Genomic DNA, 20,990 nt, shown 5'->3' with positions numbered 1-20,990 from the left:
ATTAAGTAATAATGTACAACAATAGCTCTTTATGAGAATTGTGTGACAATAATATACTTAATGATTTTTCGTGGCATTGAAAATTACCATTGAAGTGATTAAAGAAGAGGCAGACGAGTTTGGTGGAGGCTGTTGCATTTGATTTGATGACGAATTGACGTTTGATGGTTGCGTTGGCGATGAGCTGTAAAACAAAAAAAAAATACTATCAATTTGAGCAAAAATTGAAAAGAATTTCATTCAATAGATATATACCTCTTTCGAATCGGTGGCACAGAATTCATTGAATTAGAAGAGTTTATCGTCATGTTGATTCCCGTTTCTGTGTAATAAAAAATTTCCATTTAGTTAAAGACAATTTTTTCCAAATAAATATGAAATGAAATCGATGTGAACACGAACCATTCAGATCATTTGACATTCCATCATCATCTTCGTCCATTTCATCGATATCATCGGGTGTTCGTGATCGGCGACCATCAATTGAAGACGTATAATCGGATGGTTTGTTATCGTCGTGGTGTTGTCCTTTTCGTCTCAGCTTAAGCGGTTGTGAATGATCGTCGGCACCAGTTTCCGGATTATAATCTCGTTCTCGTTCTCTGTTTAATTTACGCGGATAAGAGGATATGGGAGGTGATTCACCGCTCCCATGGTGACGTTCTGAAATCGGCGAAATTCGATGGATTTGTAGGGGCGATTGTTGTTGTGGCTGATGATGCCTCGGCGGTGACGGACTGCATCTCAATCGTTTTAAACTTGAATTTGTTGTTGTTGTTGTTGCAGTAGCATCTGTGTGTAATAAAAAACAATGATAAATATGATGAGAACCATCATTGGTGGTATATATTCATTGACGACTTCATGTGCGGAAGCATTGAGTTTAGAAATCTTATTTTGTTATTCATACCTAAATTCTGTGGGCTTGATGTTGGGGGTCTTAAGCGGTCTTGTTCTCGTTCTGGTTCTCTCAATGCTGAGCTTTGGTTAGTCATCTCGGCCAAACCTTTTACCTAATTGTGTGCCATACAAATTGCAAAAAAAAAACATTCGAATTACATAATCAGATCGTAAAAGTCATCACATTTGTGCCGCGCACCGAATGATGTAAATTACACACTCAATTGCGCTAAGCGCACGCACACACATAGACACACTTACCTTCAACGATTCTGCTGTTTTTAACAGAGCAGAAAGCTGACAGTATTGTACATTTACTTCACCTTTGTACATGAATTCGATTAACGTTCGGAGTTCAGCAAATCGTACGTCTTTTAATATCACAATTGGATGCCGTGAAGGGTGGTCCAAAAATAGGCTCTGGAAATATGATGAACAGGCCGAGAGGACCACCTGTATTACAAAAACACCGAGCAGCAGCAGGCAATAGCACCCAGAGAACAGAAAAAAAATGAAGCGGAAAAAATTAAAATGCATTAGATGATTGGTTGTTTTTTGTGTGAAGATGTAAAAGGAAATAAATCGCTTCAGCGATCGGTGAATGCGAATCAAGAAAATTGCGTTAACTGAAAAAATCTACACGTTTGATGACTTTCGCTGTACATCGCCATAAAAAAATATAAAACATAATTTATGACTGTTCTTCTCTACTTTCCCCCTTTTGTGCACATATGTTTTCTTTTTTCGCGGCCACTCATTACTGTCGTTTTTTTTATCTAGCCATTCGGCTGTTGTTGTTGTTGTCGGATGCTCGCGAGTATTAAATCATGTGAATTGAAGTGGCTTCAGTTGATCTAACAACGTGTTGCGCTTCACAATGCAATGTGTCCACAACGAACAAAAAAAAACTAAAATCATTTTCAATCAAAGCAGTTGCAAAGCCAACCGACACACGCAGTTCGTATGTGTTTTATGACCTTTAAGAGTTTTACAATTGCGTTACGAAATAATTGTGTGGATTGTAATTCGAACCAAATCCACTTTGATGGCGTAGATTTCCGTTGAATCATTAAATCGAAATAGAAATCGCCAGCGAGCTAGAGAGAATAAATCATAAAAAAATGTGGTGTTTGATTGATTTCTGTGTTCGTTCGCTCATCATTGTGCGCCGCACTCACACATATCCATCACACACCTATTCAGTGGTGTGGATTTTATTCGATTCCAAAAACTATTGCCAATTAACAGTTGTCTAATTAAGGGTAAATAATGACAGCGTGCATCTTTTATGTTTTTTTTTTTTAAGTCTATTTTTAAAATTCTGAGGAAAAAAAAGAGCTGCGACTCAATTCGTCGCACGAAAATAGAACGTTTGATTGATTGTATGATGCTTGGAGTAATGCATAAAAGTTTGTTATTAGTGATACCTTTCAATTGATCTATTTTTAGCGTATGCTCTTTTTATTCTCTTTTTGCAACGCCTGGTGTTGTTTAGATTTACTGTGTACATTTGTTATTTGATTTTTGAACGGGACATACGTGATTTATGAATAATTTTCATCGATTGATTTACGATGGAAGGTGACTTTTTTTATTGCCTCACGAATGCGAGAATTTCTTCTTTTATTTCGAACAAAAAAAAGAAGAATGCATTGTGGAGGTGACACAACGATTCGCAACAATACAAATACAAACAAAGTCACAAATCGGGCAATAAAACTAATTGAATTGCCATATTCTTAGAACATGTTCGATCTCTGTTAGAAACAAAATGAGTTGTTAGTTTCAAACTACCTTTTAACTCAATTTTTTATTCAGCTCAGTATTTTTTCGGTTGCGGAAAAAAAAGTCAAGAATAAAGTCAGTGAAAGTTCTGCTTTAGCTTGTTCTGATGATTTAGTTTTGTTCTGATTCGTGTAAAATATGTAACAACTCAATCGGCATGCGTCTGCGCTATCTCAATCATTACGGCACACGTTCGACATATTACAAAAAAAAGAAACGCTAATTACTACAACTAGTGATTGAATAGAGAGATTGAATGCCGTCAAGCGATGACCATGAAGCCGCAAAATATTTCCACATGTTTGCACTTAATTTAAAAAGCACTAACAACGGCGACAACGAAAAAAACGCACACACACACAGCAGAGACATCAAGATATGGGAGCAAAACACAGAAGACATATTTCATGTTGCGGCAACATTAGTAATGAGCCGTATTTTACTTCTCTCTGGCCTGCAATGAATCATCGCTCGAGCACGAGCTTCACTTTATACAAGCTCCGCTTAATAGCAAAAACAACAATAAGACAAGAGAGCGAGAAAAAAAACGACAATTACAACTTGCATTGCGTTGACATGACAGCACACGTAATAGAAGCATTCGCAGTGGATGTCACATATCTATCACTATCTTCATAAAACAGAATGTGTGCATCATGACACAAACAAAAACAAAGCATTGGTGTTACTGCTTGCTAGTTGTGTGATTTTTTTTTCGTTGCGTTCGTTGTTTCACATCGTCATTGCCATTAGTATGTGGATATGTATCCACGACGTGCGAATGTTTATCACAAAAATGCACGGGAATTCAATTTAAGTGGCTTAAGTGACACATGTGCAACGTGCACAATTCACTATAGAACCACACAGCAATTGCACAAAAAAAAAACAACAAAACAACTTTTACGTAACAATGCAATCGAATTATCCATGTCCAGTTTAGTTTTCATTTGGAAACATTCTTTTGCGTGGATATTTTATCCACAGTTTTTCACCACAAACGGTTCCACACCAGAAAAAAAGAAGAAAAACTTTTCTATTTGAAATTCGAATCAAGGAAAACTTGAAAGTTTTCATGGTTTTAAGCATTGTTGGCATTTTTTTTAAATGTTGGGACACACAGTTTCCAAAGCTACATTTCGAGCATTATTTCACGTTTCAATCGGGGGTTTTAAAATTACTGCATCAAACTTGTGTGAGATTTGAAAGGAAAATAGAAAACATTTTGTCGATTTTACGATTATTGTATTCACATTAGTCGGACTTGTGCCAAAGACTAAATGCAGCTGAAATAGCACGAAAAACAAACGATTAGAAATATGTGTCCCAATTTTTATTTATGGATCCAAATTATTAACGCTCTCGTTGCACTGAAAAGAGACGAAACGTGCAAATGTGAACAACAACAACAACAGAGTAAAAAAAATGCGAACTAAATGTGAGTAATAGTTAATCTATGACAAAAACATGGAAAGGACAAGCAGAAAGCTTAACCTCATTTCACATAATGGATATATTTCGTTTTTGACATCGATTAGTCGTAACCATATTTTTATTTTTTTGATTTACTGTCAAATGAAACTTTCATTTAATTCACAGAAAATATAATAGAATGGCATTTAATTTTTTTCAAGTTCGTCCCAAAGCACATTTCCGCCACAACAAACGTGCACGAAAAAACAACAACATCGGAATCGGATTTCAATGCGATGGAAAAACGATTGAAATGCGATACATCCGTCAATTTTCCATAGTTGCAAAAGCGATCACCGAATTGGAAGTTAATTGTTGTGCATGTCAAACAGAACTTTGTCGCGTTCGCGTTTTTTTTTTGCCACAAGTCCTTTACTAAACGTTTTTGATGCACCGAAATGGATTTGACTCTATTGTGGGCGTTTGAACTAGAAAAAAACACACAAATCGGTTGGAGTGGCATTTTTTTCGATCCATTTGTTTGCGAGTGTTTGTACGTGTGTGTCTGTGCGCTTTGGTAAACATTGTTAGCTAAGCTTAGACGTGCTCACACTTTAATTGCAACTGTAAATCATAAATGGAAGTTTGCATGTCAACCGCATTTCACAGAGTCAAAAATCACGTCGAACGAGAACACACGTTGCGAGAGAAGCACACACACACACATTCATAGCGCGAGAGAAGAAAAAAACGCGGTCGAACATTAGCTATTATCTGGCTTTCCGAAGCACGAATTCCTGTTCATGGAGTGATGTGTATGGATAAAACTATTGAAGCCAAATGCATGCCAAATGATTGGTTATATTCCAATATACTCCCGCTCCTGTGCTTGCTCACGAACACTCCGCTTTTTTTTCTTCTCTCGATGCCATGCAAATAAGGCCATTTTTAAAACGGCCTTTCAATTCGCACACATTTTGACAAGTTGCCATTTTTTTGTGTGTGTTGCCGTTTGCTGTACTTCTCTCACTGCATTCGGCTCCCAAACGATAAATTGTTCTTTTGTTTTCACAACGAGTACACAATGGTGATTTTTTTTTCGCCGTCGTTCACTGTAAATTCAAACAACAGATTTTTTGCGTTCTCTAAAACGCAACTGGTTTAAACATTAAGTTGCCATTCAATTGAATTCGTCGTTTGTCAGAATGCATTCCATTTTATTGTGTGATTGAAGTCATTGCACAACTAGAAACATTCACTCACACACGGGCTATATTAAAAGGAATATATGGAACCATTTTTTTCTGTCGTGCTCAATAAAATTGAACACGCATACGTTCGAAAACAACAACAATTCATTTTTATGAGGAAAAAAAAAGTCCGACTCAATCTGAAATTGATAAAATGCAATGTTTTGCTCATAAAAATTATATCGATCAAATTGGGTATGCGTCACAATTCATAACGGTATCGTGTCTATGTAAGCGCGCTCGCGCATTGGAGTTGGTGTTGCGTTGTTATGCATTATTATTGTTTCTAATTCGTTTATTGTGGACCTCCGATCATAATTCTCACTGTTCTCATTTGTTTGGTGGCGTTTGTTTTTTTTTTCTTGTTCTCTTATCATCGGTAAAAACGAGTTGATCGCATTTATAAATTCCAATGGCGTGAATAAAACCGTCGAACTCGATTTTACGAGAAGAAAATTGCATAATAATGCTCAAATCGACTTTCGTTTCCCTCTGTCGTGTTCATTTTGGCTAAAAACGAGAAAATCGCATTCCATACGGCGAATTAAAGGAATGGTTAGCCATTACAAATTCTCTCCGATCGCACCAAAAAAAAATGAAATCAAATATAACAAATCGCCACACAATTCATACCACATTTACAATTTATTATTAAAAATTTGTTTTTTTTTGTGCATATTATTTGGTATATATGTGTTTCAGATAGCGAAGGAAAAAAAACACCATTGAGCATTGTCGGCGCACAAGAGCGAATGCGCGGCCTGTCAAGTATATTCCATAATTATCCAACTTTGAAAATGTCTTTGTACGCAATTTTGCATTTGGCAGGCGCACGAATGTGAAACATTGAATAGGCGAGCCGATTCCCCATAAATGTGCAAAATTGATGCCGCAAGCGCACACAAGTCAATTCGATTTAATAGATAAACATTAAACAAAAACAGATTTCAGTTCATGTTTTAGTGCGCTCGATCTCTCTCTCTCAAATCCATTTAATTACAACAAAATTTCAATACAAACAGACGGCTCTCAGTTCTTCTATTGATACAATGGATTTTTTTTTCTGCTTGAGATTAGAGCACGGGCGAATTTATGTGAGTGCGTGCGCGTGCGCGTTCCAATCGATTCGCTTTTATGGATCGCATATTTGGCGGCGCATATGGCATACACACTGGATGCCGCCGCATTTCCGAAATGTGTGTGTTTCTATTGCCTACTTCCATTGACGGCAAGCACGAACGCATTCAACTAATAATCATCGATTCAAATCGAATAAGAAAATCCCGTTCGATCGACCGTTTTATCTTGATTCTATTATATTTTATATATATTACCAATCTCATGAAATATTTTGTGTTCGCATATATACACATAATATTGAAAATCGATTGAAGCTAAAATTAGGTAGCCATGCATTGAGCCGCCTCTCTAGGCTTCTCTCTCTCTCTTATTTTATTGCAAACATTTGCAATGCACAATTCCAAGGTAAAAACGATAAAAAAAACAATCACTATACTGCACTATCGGAATTGCATAAAATTTCTGTATTATAGTGTACGGAGTAAATCAACTGATTTTAATGTACCAAATGTTTCATCAAATCGTATGATTAACGGTTATAAAAACAGAAAATTTAATTAATTATCGTTGAATGAATAGATCGATGATTCAGACAAAACGAAAAATTAAAAAAAAATGACGATTATCGAAGGGATCTTACCTTATGAGCTCTGATTGATGCACCTTCTGAACAAGCTAATGTAACATCCACTAGACTCTCGTCCTGCAATAATTGACTAAACACCCCTAACAGGTTGGATTGATGATTGTTCCACCTCAAGCAGTAATGCTCACTGCCCATGTCGGAGACAGCTCACGCTGCTATCAAAAATAAAGAGAAAAAAAAAACATTAATATCAATGAGAAAAGTCTCAAGTCATTTTGTGATTTAGGAATGGGTAAGTAATTTGAATATGGTGCAGAATATGTTGCCCAGCCATGCGATATCGAAACAAAATGTAATTGATATTACCGATGCGCGTACAATTTACGAAGAGAAGAGAAAAGATGTTTCAAAGTGAATTTATGCATAAAATATGGCAAAGTGACATTGTTTCGTGATAAACGTTAATATCCATCAATAAATATTGCTGTTAAGTTCTGTTCCGTATAATAAATGGTTTTAAGGTGTAATGTGATCGTTGCAGACGTTTGGTTCCCATAATGTGAATTATGTGCGTTGCATGTACGACCGCCTTGGAAAACACATTTAATCAATGTCGATCTTGGCAATCAGATCCGACAATGGCGGTGACAACAACGGTGTTGCGGCAATTTTAAAATAACGATCCATTTTCCATACGTGCATCTTATTGTCGAACGAAAACGCTCCAGAAACATGAGCGCCTTCAATGTCAATATATACATAAACGAAGTATTATTGATTAAAAGTGATGCCGCGTGCACACGCAACTCATTTACAAAACACTTTCGCATCGCATTTATTCTCTCGTTCATCGCTCATTTTGCGAAATCAAAGCGTGCATAAATCAACGAACGATCAGCAAACAAGACACACAATCCAAAGAACGAAAGACACAAAGTGAGACCTTTAGAATGACGACGATGATGGAGAGAAAGGATGGCGATGAACCAAATGGCGAACAAAATCAACAAAAGAGAATTACCAACATGAAAACGTAAAGCACAAAAGTTAAACACATAATTGATTAGAGAAATGTAAACTAAATATCGGGTTTGGTACGTGAATGATATGGTATAGCGTGTGTTTATGTTTTCGGTACGGGAACGAGCATCGTTCACGCTCTGAGAACAGATGTTTGAATCCATGTGTAATGTGAAGCGAAATGCAAAACAACCGAAAGACACCAGAGTCAGTTCAGTAATTGAAAAATGTGTAAAAGCAACGCTCATCTCTCGATGATGATGATGCTGCTACATCGGCGACAAATGTTTATCGGTGCGAATTTGGTCCAAGAGAGAGATCGGCAAAAGAATGAGAATAAACCAAAAACCACAACAGCAGAGAATGAAGAAGCAACATCGACGACGACGACGACAAGAAGAAGAAAATTCAGACGCATGTTTTTGCATTTAAAAAGTTGCATGCAAACCAAAGAGAGATAAACTGCCCTGAAGTCATTTTAAGCACAAAATAATTATATGTAAATTTATGTAAGTCTTTCTGTTCTTTTTCTATCGCTGCAATATACCGTTCGGAGTGTATGCAGTGTATTCAAAGTTCTGTACAAATACCGAAGAGTTGGTTGTGTGTCTTTCTGGTGCGTTGATAGCTTTATTGTAAAATAGAGAGATCTCATGTCAAATAAAAATCCAGCGTCGATATATATTAGCTCTCTTTTGGTTTTCTATCGTTTGCAATTCATTTCGTTGCATCGATTTGTGGTGCTTGGCCATGAACGAGACGGGGCCAATGAATATGTGTGTGAGAAGAAAAAAATTATATATATATGAGATGCGCACACGCGCACGCAAGAGTGAGTGGAAGCGCACTTGTGGCGCATCGATACACCATATGAATAAGATTCATTTTTGTGTGCATAATAAATGAGTCTTAACTGTGAAATTGCCCCGAAATAAATTGTCCGATGCCAGTAGTTTGTTATTATAAATGTGCGGGCAAAATTATACAGATTTATTCAGCGTTTGTCTTGCGAATGCATTCAACACACTCGCATAACTGAAGAGATATGCCATCAAGTTGTCCATTTTAGGATGGGCATGTGCGCACACGCTAAACGACACATCGATTACGTTAATCGATCTGATTTTTCACACTAATCAACTGACAAGCAGCAAGCGTAATCGTCTAATTGACTTGATTCCAATAGCGCAAATTGAGTCACAAGACATGGAACGATTGAGAATGAAGTGATTCATCTTATCATATATGTTTTTTTTTTCTTCTCAAACTAAATGCCAGTTGATGGTTTCGTTTAAATGAAAAAAAGGAGGGAAAAAAGTCGATAGAATTTTGCAATTGAGAGCCACGATGTCATATCGATCATGGGAAATTAAATTGAATAAAAAATTGAATGCATTTCACATAATGTCGCGTAAATTGAATGCGTATTTTATGTTTCCTCAATATCCGTCACAGAGCGAATGAGTGAGAAAAAAATGTGAAGTCTCCAGAGTGCCGTTTCTATTTTTTTTGTGTGTGTATTTGTGTGTGCTGATGATTTGAATAGTACAAAACGAATCCAACGACGGTTGTAATGCAACACATGCTTTATTACGTTCGAATGAGAGAATTACATTACACTTTGTTCCGTCATCTCAGTGTATATCTCTATCCGCGCATATAGGGAGATATATCATCGGTGTTGTTGTTGTTGTTGTGGTTGATTCTCGCACAACTAACACGCTCAAATCGATAAAACTACAAAGTTTGAACATATTTATTACATTGTAAAATGTCTTCAATTAATTTCATTTTATGTTTGCCGTGTTGTTGTTTGTTTGTGCATTTTTTTTTCTCTCTCTCTCTCTCTCTCTCTTACTCTCTCTTCTAAATCTTGTTCATTCAGATTGTATACACGATCTTCTGATAGTTGATCAATAAATTCGAAGCATGAGCGTTGTTGAATGCAAATGCAAATAAAAATGATTAAATGCGATTTCAAAGAGTGTGGATATCGGTTATTCGGGGCCTGAGTCTATCTTTACATATATATATTTTTTTCTATTTATTTTGCTCTCCATAAAAAAGCGTATTTATTATAACATCATAAACGACCAAAGCAAATCACGTTACATTTCCTTCTGCCAATTAACACAGTTTTCATCTGCATGTTTAGAAGCGCGAGCGCGAGAGAGACCGCCAAATGATCTGCACGATATTTAATTAACGTTCGGCCAAAGAGTCTATCGCACATATGTACGCCTTTTGTAAACCGATGCTCGACAACAACAGCACACACACGAAAAAAAAAAAACAAATATCAACGCAACAGCTCTCTCAACAAACAATTAAACCAACAACAACAAAAAAAGTTGCACTTATTAAACGCTTTATTTATCGATCCCACGCTTGATTTATGAATCGGAATGTATGCGATAGATGAAACCGCCGTTGAAATCATCGGTCTCGACCGAAAAAAAATCCAACAACACCGATGCACTTTTTTTGTGCAAAGTGTCTCTCTGGTGTGTGTATGAGTGTTTGTTTGGCGTTGTTGTTTTGTTCGTGGTGCGTTTCAGGCCTAGAATGTTGAACGATTATAGTCATTTTGTGGCAAACGACACTTGCAAAATCGCAAAGAAAACATTCGCAAACGAAACAAAAAAAAAAACGCGCACACACACAAAAGCCGACCATTTACATTTTCGATGAGGTTGCCAATGTGATGTATGTTGCAATGTTGTAATACATTGTGATTCACACACTCTCGTTCGCTCTCATTCTATCGCTCGGCTCTCTTCGTACCGATGGAACGGGACGCATAGCACAAAAAAAGCCCATCTCTATTTGATGTTGATGCGCACGAGAGTTGGCAATCCGATGTGGCAGTGGAAGAGCATTAGCATGTGTTGTTTGTAATCTATGTTTTTATTTTTTTTGTTTGTTGTTTTGTATCGTCTTTTTTCGGCTTAACCTACAGATAAAATTGCACGAAAGTCAACAATTTATAGATGCGTACGATGGCTATGCATTCTCTCACACACAGACACACGGGGCATCACATCAAGTACAGTGTGCCAGCACCACACGATCACGCTAATAAATATTAGCATTGTTAATAGGTTTGTGTAGATCTGACTGCAATTATTTACCAAACGCAAGCGTTTCGTTTGTTTGACTCATTCGCTCGCAGGAGTACATGTGTGTTGTGATGAGCCTAATGCCTTTTTCTGTACATTTTTTTCTCTCTCTTCTACTTGACGCTTTTTTCACTCTGTTGCAATTATTTTATTGCATTGCAGTTCGATTAGAGCAAACAAACATCGATCTAGTGCGTGCGACTCTCGAGCGCCTCTTTACGATACGAAAGAAAAAAAAGACATACACACACAAAACGGTTACGTTACAGAGCACGAAATTGCGAAAAACATAATTATGAGAATTTTCAGTCGAATTTGAACGAATACCGCGTTGCATTTTGTGCAAACAAATCAACGAGATTTTAAAGGGTCGAACGTATATATGCGCTGCATTTCAATAGCACTATTGGGATGTAATATGCGCATCGAATGGACGTTGCGTTGGAATGCTCTTCAGTGCATTTTAATTACGTAATCACCGAGTCGAATGGAAAATAAACACACTCGCACACACAATCAATCTATCTCGAGTCGAGGAAAATCATTCCATGCTTGCATTTGTGTCCGAATTTGATGATCGCAACGCGCTAGAAAATCAAGTCATTGCCAGATAGATTATAATAATAATCCGATGGCGATAGAGATAGGTGGTGTCGGTGATGAACGCATTAAAGTTCAACTCCATTTGCAGCCAAACTGAAATTCATCGTTGTTAATCTCTCTCCATTTCACCTGATGCATTTCATCCATCCATCTAAACAGATCTATCTCTATCCTTCTTTCGGTTTATTTATTATCGGTAATTTGCCTAATCGCATTTTATGTGAACAAACATGAGTGCAACGTTTAAAGACGATTACAATTCCAAAAAGAATGAAAACCTTTTGCAAGTTTAGATTGTGCGTGTTTCTATTTTTTTCGTCTTTTTTTACACGATTTTGCTGTTGTTTTGTGATCCGTAATTGATGGAGAAAACTTTTTAAAGTACGGCATCATTTGATGCGTTGTTTTTACATTACACAAATCGATTTATTCGCTGTAACGTCCCCAACCATTATATCAAAACCAACGGCAACGACGACGACGATGACGACGACGAACGACAGTGTGGAAATAAAAAGTATCAAAATGTACATTCTTTTGCGTAGATTTAAAATGTGCATCGAAAAATATACAACGTATTTAAAAGCGAAATACACGATGGAATTTGTAGGTTTTCTCTTTCAAACCATCATCTGCGCGTAATCCATTAAAAACGTGCCCCGATTCGATGAAATAACGTTAGATTTCGTATGTATGTTTGTGTTTGTGTGGAGTAAATCAATTCGCGTTAAAGAAAGAGACAGAATGCGATGGAAGACGTAAAACGTTTTGATGTGTTTTGATAATACACACGTCCATTAAACTTTTTTCTTCTTCGCATTTTGTTGCTGAAAAGCAATTAAATTTTTCGCTCACATAAATACAGTTTTTCTTTTTCTCTTGCTATTTCACACACACACACATGTACATTATGTCTCTTTTTTGTTCGCAATAAAAGGATCTCTTTAAATGATTTTGTTGCCTTGACTTGCATTGCATACAGCCAGTAATAAAATATAATTTGTAACGTGTGAGTGTGCGAGTGTGTGTGTTTTCGATATATGTGATTGGTTCCTCAGTTAACATGATTTGGCGCTCACTATTAGACATAAGCTATTTAGACGGAATTGCTTGCTTGGCCAATTTTTTTTTTATTCTCTCGCTCTTGTCCGTTTGCTGGTCGAAAACAACAGCACGAAAATTTATTAGTTTAATTGGATTTGGGTGTTCTTGACATTTGCGTGTATGTGTAAATAGTAGGCCACGCAAAACAAACGTACCGTTACATATTATATCGAATTAGGTACACACCTCGAAACGAGAGCTCAATACAAAATCGCATATTCGCCAAGCAATTTTATGCAATTTATTCAAACTGGAGCCAGTCTCCCACCAAACACAATAACAAAACAAATTGCTTACGCAACTTGGTCGGACAATAGAAAAAAAAACAACAAACAGAGAGAATTTAAACTTCTGGATATGTGTCAATGATTACATACACACATGAAGAAATATGGTCAGTACTTGCAAGCATCGAGGATGAATAATTAAAATTATGAAAATCGCGTGTCGACATATCGATTTCATGTAGAACAATACCACTAACAACATCTCTTTTTTTTACTCTCTCTTTCTCTATCCATTTTATATATATATATAAAACATCGATTTCCCGTCGAGCGCGTGCGAAAGAGGAAAAGAGTCAGGCAAAACGACGTTGTCAAGTATGCATAAATTTTCAATAAAATGCAGTAAACAAATTAAGTTCTTTTTTTATCCGTTCAAATAAAATCAAACGGAGAGCGCGACCGCGCATGAGAGAAAGAGAGAGAGAGATCGCGAGGGGGGAAAAGATAAATAGAGAAATATGGCCACAAGTTTGTACAAAACATACACACTCCAAACAAATTTATTTGCGTTATTATGCCATCGACAGCGAGCAAAGAAATAGATGCGAGAAGGCTAAAATCAACACTCCACTGCTTAATTTCTTCCATTAAATGGCCATTTGAAATCACATTATGTAATTTGTGTGTTTATGTTTTACAATTTACATTTTATATATGCCGCCGCCTCCTTCATGTCCCCATTATGTCGGTTTTTTTTTACAAGTCGTTGTCGTCGGTTTTGTTAAATTTTCACGCAGCTCACAAATTGTGTATTATTTTCAAATCGTTTGACATATTTTGCGTTTACGATGCACAACATACAACACACATAAATTCAATGCTTTGATTTTAATAAGTTTTCAAAATTGAGCGCTAACCTCTTGGAGAAATGAACGAATGCAGAGAGAGAAAAAAGAGTGCAGATCTTTTTTTCTATGTTCACATTCAACGTAAATGAAGTCACATTTGAAATAACCGCCGTTGCCGCCGTCTCACCGCACTTGTATTATACACCGTCGAGAGCAGTAAGTTTGAAGAAGCGCTATCCCAAGAGCAAAAATCACAGTTGTTAGCGAGAGATTTTGTTCGATAATACATATTTTGCGAGACAAGAAAACGCATCAGAAACATTATAATTAAAGTGATCCTGCTGTGCCATATATAATCATAAATGCAATATGTAGTAATCGACTAAATAGTGTGTTTTACGTTCGGAAATCAATTCAATGGTAACAACAACAACAACAACCGAATAAGAAAGAAAGATCGAATTGCAAAGCGATGCAACGAAACGTATACAAGAAAAAAAAAGTAGCAACGATGGCAAAAATTATAACTTCACATTTTGCGCTAAGTTTTTGATGTACGCGTTCAAGCCAAATATTGAATTGAAATTGCTGGAGAAAGAGAATAAACATCTCGAAGTTGGATATAAAAACAAGGCTCAGATCGAATCGAAATAACGAAATAGTAAAACGCGTGTGAAATACAAAATGCAAAAAGTCATGTGAGTGCGCTGGCTCTCGCGCTCACGGACACAATTCAATTTTCGATCGCAACAGTGAGTGAGAGATGCTGACTTGTTTGAAAATTGCTACTTGTTTACAAATGTAACGTTTAAGCATCTTGTTGCTTTTGTTCTTTATTTTATGGCCGGAGATGAGATATGAGATTCATTTGAACCTTGTAAAGATTACCAGAACGCATTAAAATCTATGAGTTGGTTTTTTGAGACACACCGATTGAAAAAGAGAGTACAAGAGGGATCTGGAGATTTTTGCGAGGCACAAGTGCATCGCATTTGGCGGCACCAAGACTTTTCTGAACCGGGCAACACAGCATGCTATTTATCTGCGACGGCGGTGAGTGCTCACCTCTATCAATTCGGTACAACAACAAAAAAAAAACGAAGGTAGAATGAGAGCGCTTGCAATAAAGACGCACGCTGAAAAGAGATATAAACACGAAAAAAAGGGAAGTGGCAAAGTGGCCGCTTCTCGCCTTGTGAAATTCGAGATATACAGCAAAGATGTGTGATCGGATTTGATGCATTTGCACATAAACTATTTCAGATAACAGCATAAACATACCAGAAGACTGGCTACTCGCTCTGTAAAATGTGCGATTGCCGAGCGAAAAAACCGTTGATAAAATTTATGACTTTTCACTGCGTTTCGATGCTGCCACAATCTACTATTTGTGCTGCGGTTTATGTTCTTCTTTTTTTTTTCTCTTTTCTTATGTTTGGCGTTTGTGGCATTTGGCGCTCTGTTGCGCTTTTTTGTTCTCTCTTAATCTCGGTTAAAATAAATGTGAAGGCGCTCTCTCATCTTGAAAGTAATATGCGCATCGCGATATCGATTCGATTGGCCTGCGCTAGGCTATGGTGCACTGCATGTAAGTGGATCGGTAATCATAAATGGCTAATTGGTCAACTGGGATAAAATTTATTGAATAAATGTAATTTATTTGTTTATATTTGTGGACGGTTTGTTTTATCAATCCATTCTTTATATCTTTCATTTATTTTCTTCGCAAAGAGAAAGAGAGATTCACTTGGCTGTCGACCGATTCGATTTATTGCCGCGCTAGAGAAATAATTAAAAAAAAGTATAGCAAAGTCCGATGAATTTATTGATTTAACGCCAAGCCAAATATTTGTTTATGTTCAAATACGTGCCCATAAATAGAACACACGATTTGTAATTGTCTCTGTCGCTTTACGCTGCAAAATTGTTTTTGTGTGCATTTAAACATTGGTCATGATCGAGTTAAAAATAAACCAAAATATGTAAGCCTGTGTGTGTGTGTGAGTGGTGCAAATGTGGAAAATCGACAGCATTTCAGTGTGCATTCCATATAGAAATTGCTTGAATGTTCCTTATTCTATTTACATTTCAACATAAAATGACCCAAATTCATGAAATTTCTCTCTCACACTATTTTTGTAGCGCAATTTTTGGTATTTGCATTATATTGTACACACACACGCCATATCTAATCGACACAAGTTTTTCGAAACAATTTTGCATGGCTGCATTGCATTTGCACCTTAAACAGTAATTCATTATTCGTTGTGTGTGTGTCTGTTTTTTTTTCGTTCTTTCTAATGTTCGTCCAACACACAAAATTGCTCATATTCACTGATAATTTTCCATATTCAAACACCTGCCAACAAGCCATAACAATAACAATAAATACAATTACTTTTTTTTCTCGCTTAAAAATAGAAAGAAAGAATGAATAAATTGCTCGCACGAGCCACATACGTACACAAAATATCGATGAATCGTGCGAGGAAAATGTTGGATTTTAGAATGTTCTTTTTTTTCCTCTATTTTGTTTCGTTTGACACTTTAATAAATGGGAAACAAAATTGGAATACACGTCAACCGGTGTGTACATGATTTTTTATTTTCTCTAATGAAAAAAATAATTCATATTTTTCAACTGGGTGCGCTCTTCGATTTATCGCTGCTAATGATCTTCACGCAGTTAAAAGGAACTTCATTTAAATTACACACTCGGTGCGAGTCACAACTCATGATTATGTCAAAGCTGATGATAAAAATCATTTTCTCGTTCGCATGTGAGTGTGATAAAAGAAGAAGAGTTGAACAGAAAGAATTGAACAACCTTGTACTAATCCCTCGGTCCGGTGTATTTATTCATTTTGTTGTTTGATTGTTTATTTGTTTGTTATCGTTTGAATGCAATCGAAGCGAATGTTGTTAATGAAATTGTACAACGCATTTAATTTTCTCGGAAAAATGCATCAACTTAATTAAATTTGGTGTGGGTGCGCGCATATTTTCGACGATGCACTTTATGGAATTTCACCTTTGACAATGCGACGATAAATGTGTCTGTGTCGGTGTTTATTGTCGTCTGTGTCAGTGTGTCATTGTGGCTGTGGCAAATAATGCAAGAACCATTTTCAACGAGATGAAATTTATGGTCGGGTTTTTGAATGCTGGACTGAATCACAGTGACAGATTTGATCACAATCTCGACAACAACAAAATCGAACACAAGGTTTGTACTGCATATATAATCTCTCTGTAGATTGATTAATTGCATTGTACAATGTACAGGTGCAATTGAGCGATTAAAAGAGCGTGTATGGATTGTTTTCGAATGTGTTTGTGTTGATTTTCGAATTATGAGCTACTGTCGAACCGAGCTTTACAGTAATTTCGTCATTGGTCATTACGATGATATTTAATAATTGATAAATACACCACAAAACAACTGAAATTATAATCCACAATTATTTCATATATAATCCCGAAATATGAGCACGCAATTAATTTCAGTTAGTGTGCGTTATCTTCATGTACCTAATAAAAACACATTTTTTTTCTGTTACGATTTTTAGTTTTATCTAAATGCACGAAAAATCCCATGTGTGCATTTACATCATTGTGTCATTTGTTCGAATAACCTTCGGCTTTTTATATTTCGAGCCATTGTGCATAATCGTGTTGTTGCATTTTTATCGGAACAAAAACCAAATAAATGCATTTTATAGACGTCTTCTATAATAATTAAGCCAAAATCATTATGAAATATCATATCAAACCGTCTGTATACTCAATATCGAAAAAAACGCACAAACAAGTTTTTTTTGTTCCTTTTTCTCTATTTTCAATGCATATGCAACCTTTCATTTATGATTTGAAAAAAAAGCTATGCCATTTGATGAGTTCCATACGGACTGCAGTAAATTTATGATTCAAATTTTCTCGCGGTAACGATATAAAAAGCAAGCAACAACGCATCTGGAAAAAAAACAATTGTTGATAAAAGATTGTCGGATAGTTCGCATGGAATGTGTGTGCGCAATTTGAAAAGGAATATAGTTAGCGAGAAGAAAAAAAAATCGATTGGCGCACATATGAAATGTCGTGACAACGATATACGTTTTGTTGACGTTAGTTTGCTATTCGTTGTTTGTTTTTTTTTTTTACAACTACTGCTGCTACGTACTTTTTCGCTCTCTCGTGTTGCTTCTTTCTATTTATTTTCGTGTGCATTCGGTGCTTTTTTTTTAAATCCAAACATTGCGCGACAAACATGCATCTCATAAAGAGTCACACACAATGCAGTTGTTATGTAAGCACCTCATTCGATTCGGTATTCAGTCACTTATTCGGGCTTATTCTCTCGAATTGAGGTCTGTTTGGAAATGCACATTTCTGTACGCTGCTTTTCTCTCCTTCTCCCTCTCTCTCTCTCTCTCTCTCTCTCTCTCTCTATCGCATTCTATGGCTTTTGCTCACGATTGTACCGTTGTTGCAATTCCAAACGGTTTTGTTTAAATCGATAAATGCGTCAAGGGAACAATACCCGTCAACCATTTCGTAATTTGTCTGCGTGTTAATTCTCAATGCAACCCGTCACATAACCTATGTGTGTGTTGTTGTTTGTTTGTTTATTTGCTTGCGTATGTGTTGAATTTTCCAATTTAATTTGCTATTTTCAGATTATATTGAGGTCATACATTTGACGCTGGGCAAACATATATTATAATATCGGGGAAGATTGTTGATTTGAGGTTCGAACGCACATGCATACACAAAAAAATGATGACAACATAATTGTATTCTATTGCAAATGGATGAAATAATGCGCAAAAATTGTGTATCTAGCACACATTTCGCAAGGTCATTGAGAGATGTTTGATTTTTGGTTGCCTTTTGTTCAATCCTTTTGTTTGTGCACGCTGCTTCTCTGTCTCTCTCCCCCACACACACACTTACATCTTACTCGGGAACCGTGTGCTTGAATATCTCACTACCCAATATCCGCTGTGTGAGTGTATATGAAGTCATTAAAATGTGCATGGAAAATGACCGCATGTTATCAAGTGCGTTACGATCTTATTTGGTTTTATGGCATTGTTGTGTAATCGCATAGAAAATCTTTTCACTATTGGTTTGTTTGCGAGACACATGCAAAGAAAAAAATAATAATACACATTGTGTAGACATGATGCTGAAACCGCGCCGATTTGACCACAAATTCGATCAATACTAGATTTGAAGTGAAGCTAGCGGCTGCCTGGCGAACATAGGCTCTGATAAAATGTAGTTTGTGAAATAGTGAAGCTGAACGGGCGAGACCAAAACCAAAACAAAAAAAAAATTCAACAAAAACATCGGCACATACAAATTTTATTCGATTCGCATGTAATATCGAATAAGGAACAAATTGCTTTGCTCTAACCTAGCTTAAACGGTATCATGATATACCGAAATTAACCGGCGTGCAATGGTGCTTGATTCACCTCTTTCTGTTCAGCTTTCAATTCAAAAAATTGCATCGATTCTACATAGAGAGTGGAAGCGTGTATTGCCATTCGCATCGGCCATTCAATTTTCAGATACGCGCCACAATATGTGAGCGAGTGTGTGAAAAAGAGAAGTGCAGTGCCTGCCTGCCTGCACAAAGGTTAATGTTTCTCGAACGTTGCTAATCGAAATTCTTGCATACACACGTACGCTTGACTGAGAAGCAACAGAATCCAGCAACAGCAGCACGACCAGACCAGAGAGCGGAGAGCATGAGAGACTAGATGAAATTCGATTAATTGACTTGTTAAATTGGTAATCCAATCAAAATGCGAATTGATCGAAATGGTTTAAATAGATTTGTAGACCGAACGATTTAATACTTTTTCCATGTTCGCATACGAGATTTTTTCTCTTGTCTCTTTCTCCCCCTTTTAAACAAACTTTACACTAACTTCGGCTTGCACATAGAAACTCTCTCATTAATTTGAAAATCGTGCGTCATCTGAACGAACATTGATATCACAAATTTTTGTTGGCGAATGTGGAATGAGAAATTCACAAACGATGTGATTGCTGAGAGGCAAACAAACGAGTCGAATCCTGTACCAGATAGAGAGAGAGAGGGCAACACAAGAGTCACACATGTGTGCGTGTGCTTAGACGACTACATCAAGTCATTTCGATTAAAATTCGTAACGTGTTGTACCAATTATCAATGCTTTATGCTGATTTGACTTCTATTTGCCGTGATATGCAATTGCACAAATTACAAAATACCTGAACGGTCTAACAGCATATACGCATTGGAATTGCGTTTAGTGTGCAGGAAAAATGGGAAGTGCTGTTGTTGCTGATGCTGCAGCCGTTGCTATTGCACACACCAAAACTCAAACGAAATAAGGATGGAAAATGAGGAGACATGTAACTAGATTCTTGCTTTACATATCGCACATAAACTAACGATATTTCTGCCGCTTCGTTTGCAATCAATTTCAATGGTATACAAGCGATTCAACATGTTCGCATAATTATCAGCGATACATTAGCAATAATATGAGAACATTTTGCCAGTTGACTTGATATTGTAGCGCAATGGTTTTATGTTTACACTCGCTCGCACTATCAACATCATCGATTGTTCACAAAACGTACGCCGGTTTAGTCTAGCGCAATAATATCCGTTCACTAAATTAACTTATAGCTAAAGCGAATGTGTGTGTGTGTGTGTGCCGCGTTAGAAACGAGAGATACATCAGGCGCAAATTAATTGGACATCGAATGTCACCGTAGAATATCTTGCATTTTGTAGAGCCAAACACATACTCCGCTCTCGTTGTTATCTCATCGATTTGGTTATTTTTAAAATGCACACCATTTACGCATTGTGTATTCAGGTCGAATCTTCAACTTTCTTGCACTTCGTGCCAACACCGTATATTGATGTGAATGAGCCAGCATTTAAAATGCGGTTGAGAGGCAACGTCAAGCCGATGCTTTTTCAGGTCAAAAGTTATAAAACAATGACGATGATGGTGATGATAAATCCCAGCAAAAATGCATTCAATATA

At 36.7% G+C, this 20,990-nt stretch overlaps 1 protein-coding gene across 3 annotated transcripts in view; it reads right to left on the bottom strand.

Moving 5' to 3' along the window:
• The window catches only part of LOC116344512 (broad-complex core protein isoforms 1/2/3/4/5), a 79,893-nt gene that overhangs the window by 19,742 nt on the left and 39,161 nt on the right, over positions 1-20,990 (bottom strand). For 2 of the 3 annotated variants that reach the window (XM_031773096.1, XM_031773099.1), the window contains exons 2-7: positions 7,069-7,229; positions 1,162-1,353; positions 911-1,013; positions 403-792; positions 256-322; positions 88-184 (exon numbers count right to left, since the gene is read on the bottom strand). In XM_031773096.1, coding sequence (XP_031628956.1) covers positions 88-184; positions 256-322; positions 403-792; positions 911-1,013; positions 1,162-1,353; positions 7,069-7,209 — 990 coding nt within the window. In that variant the 5' untranslated portion in view covers positions 7,210-7,229. The remainder of the gene's footprint in view (positions 1-87; positions 185-255; positions 323-402; positions 793-910; positions 1,014-1,161; positions 1,354-7,068; positions 7,230-20,990) is intronic. The other variant, XM_031773097.1, reaches the window with a different exon arrangement.

This window comes from Contarinia nasturtii, unplaced genomic scaffold, assembly GCF_009176525.2.
Source record: "Contarinia nasturtii isolate CC-2019 unplaced genomic scaffold, AAFC_CNas_1.1 Cnas_scaffold_1037, whole genome shotgun sequence".
Taxonomy (NCBI): domain Eukaryota; kingdom Metazoa; phylum Arthropoda; class Insecta; order Diptera; family Cecidomyiidae; genus Contarinia; species Contarinia nasturtii.
This window is presented reverse-complemented; position numbering and strand designations above follow the sequence as displayed.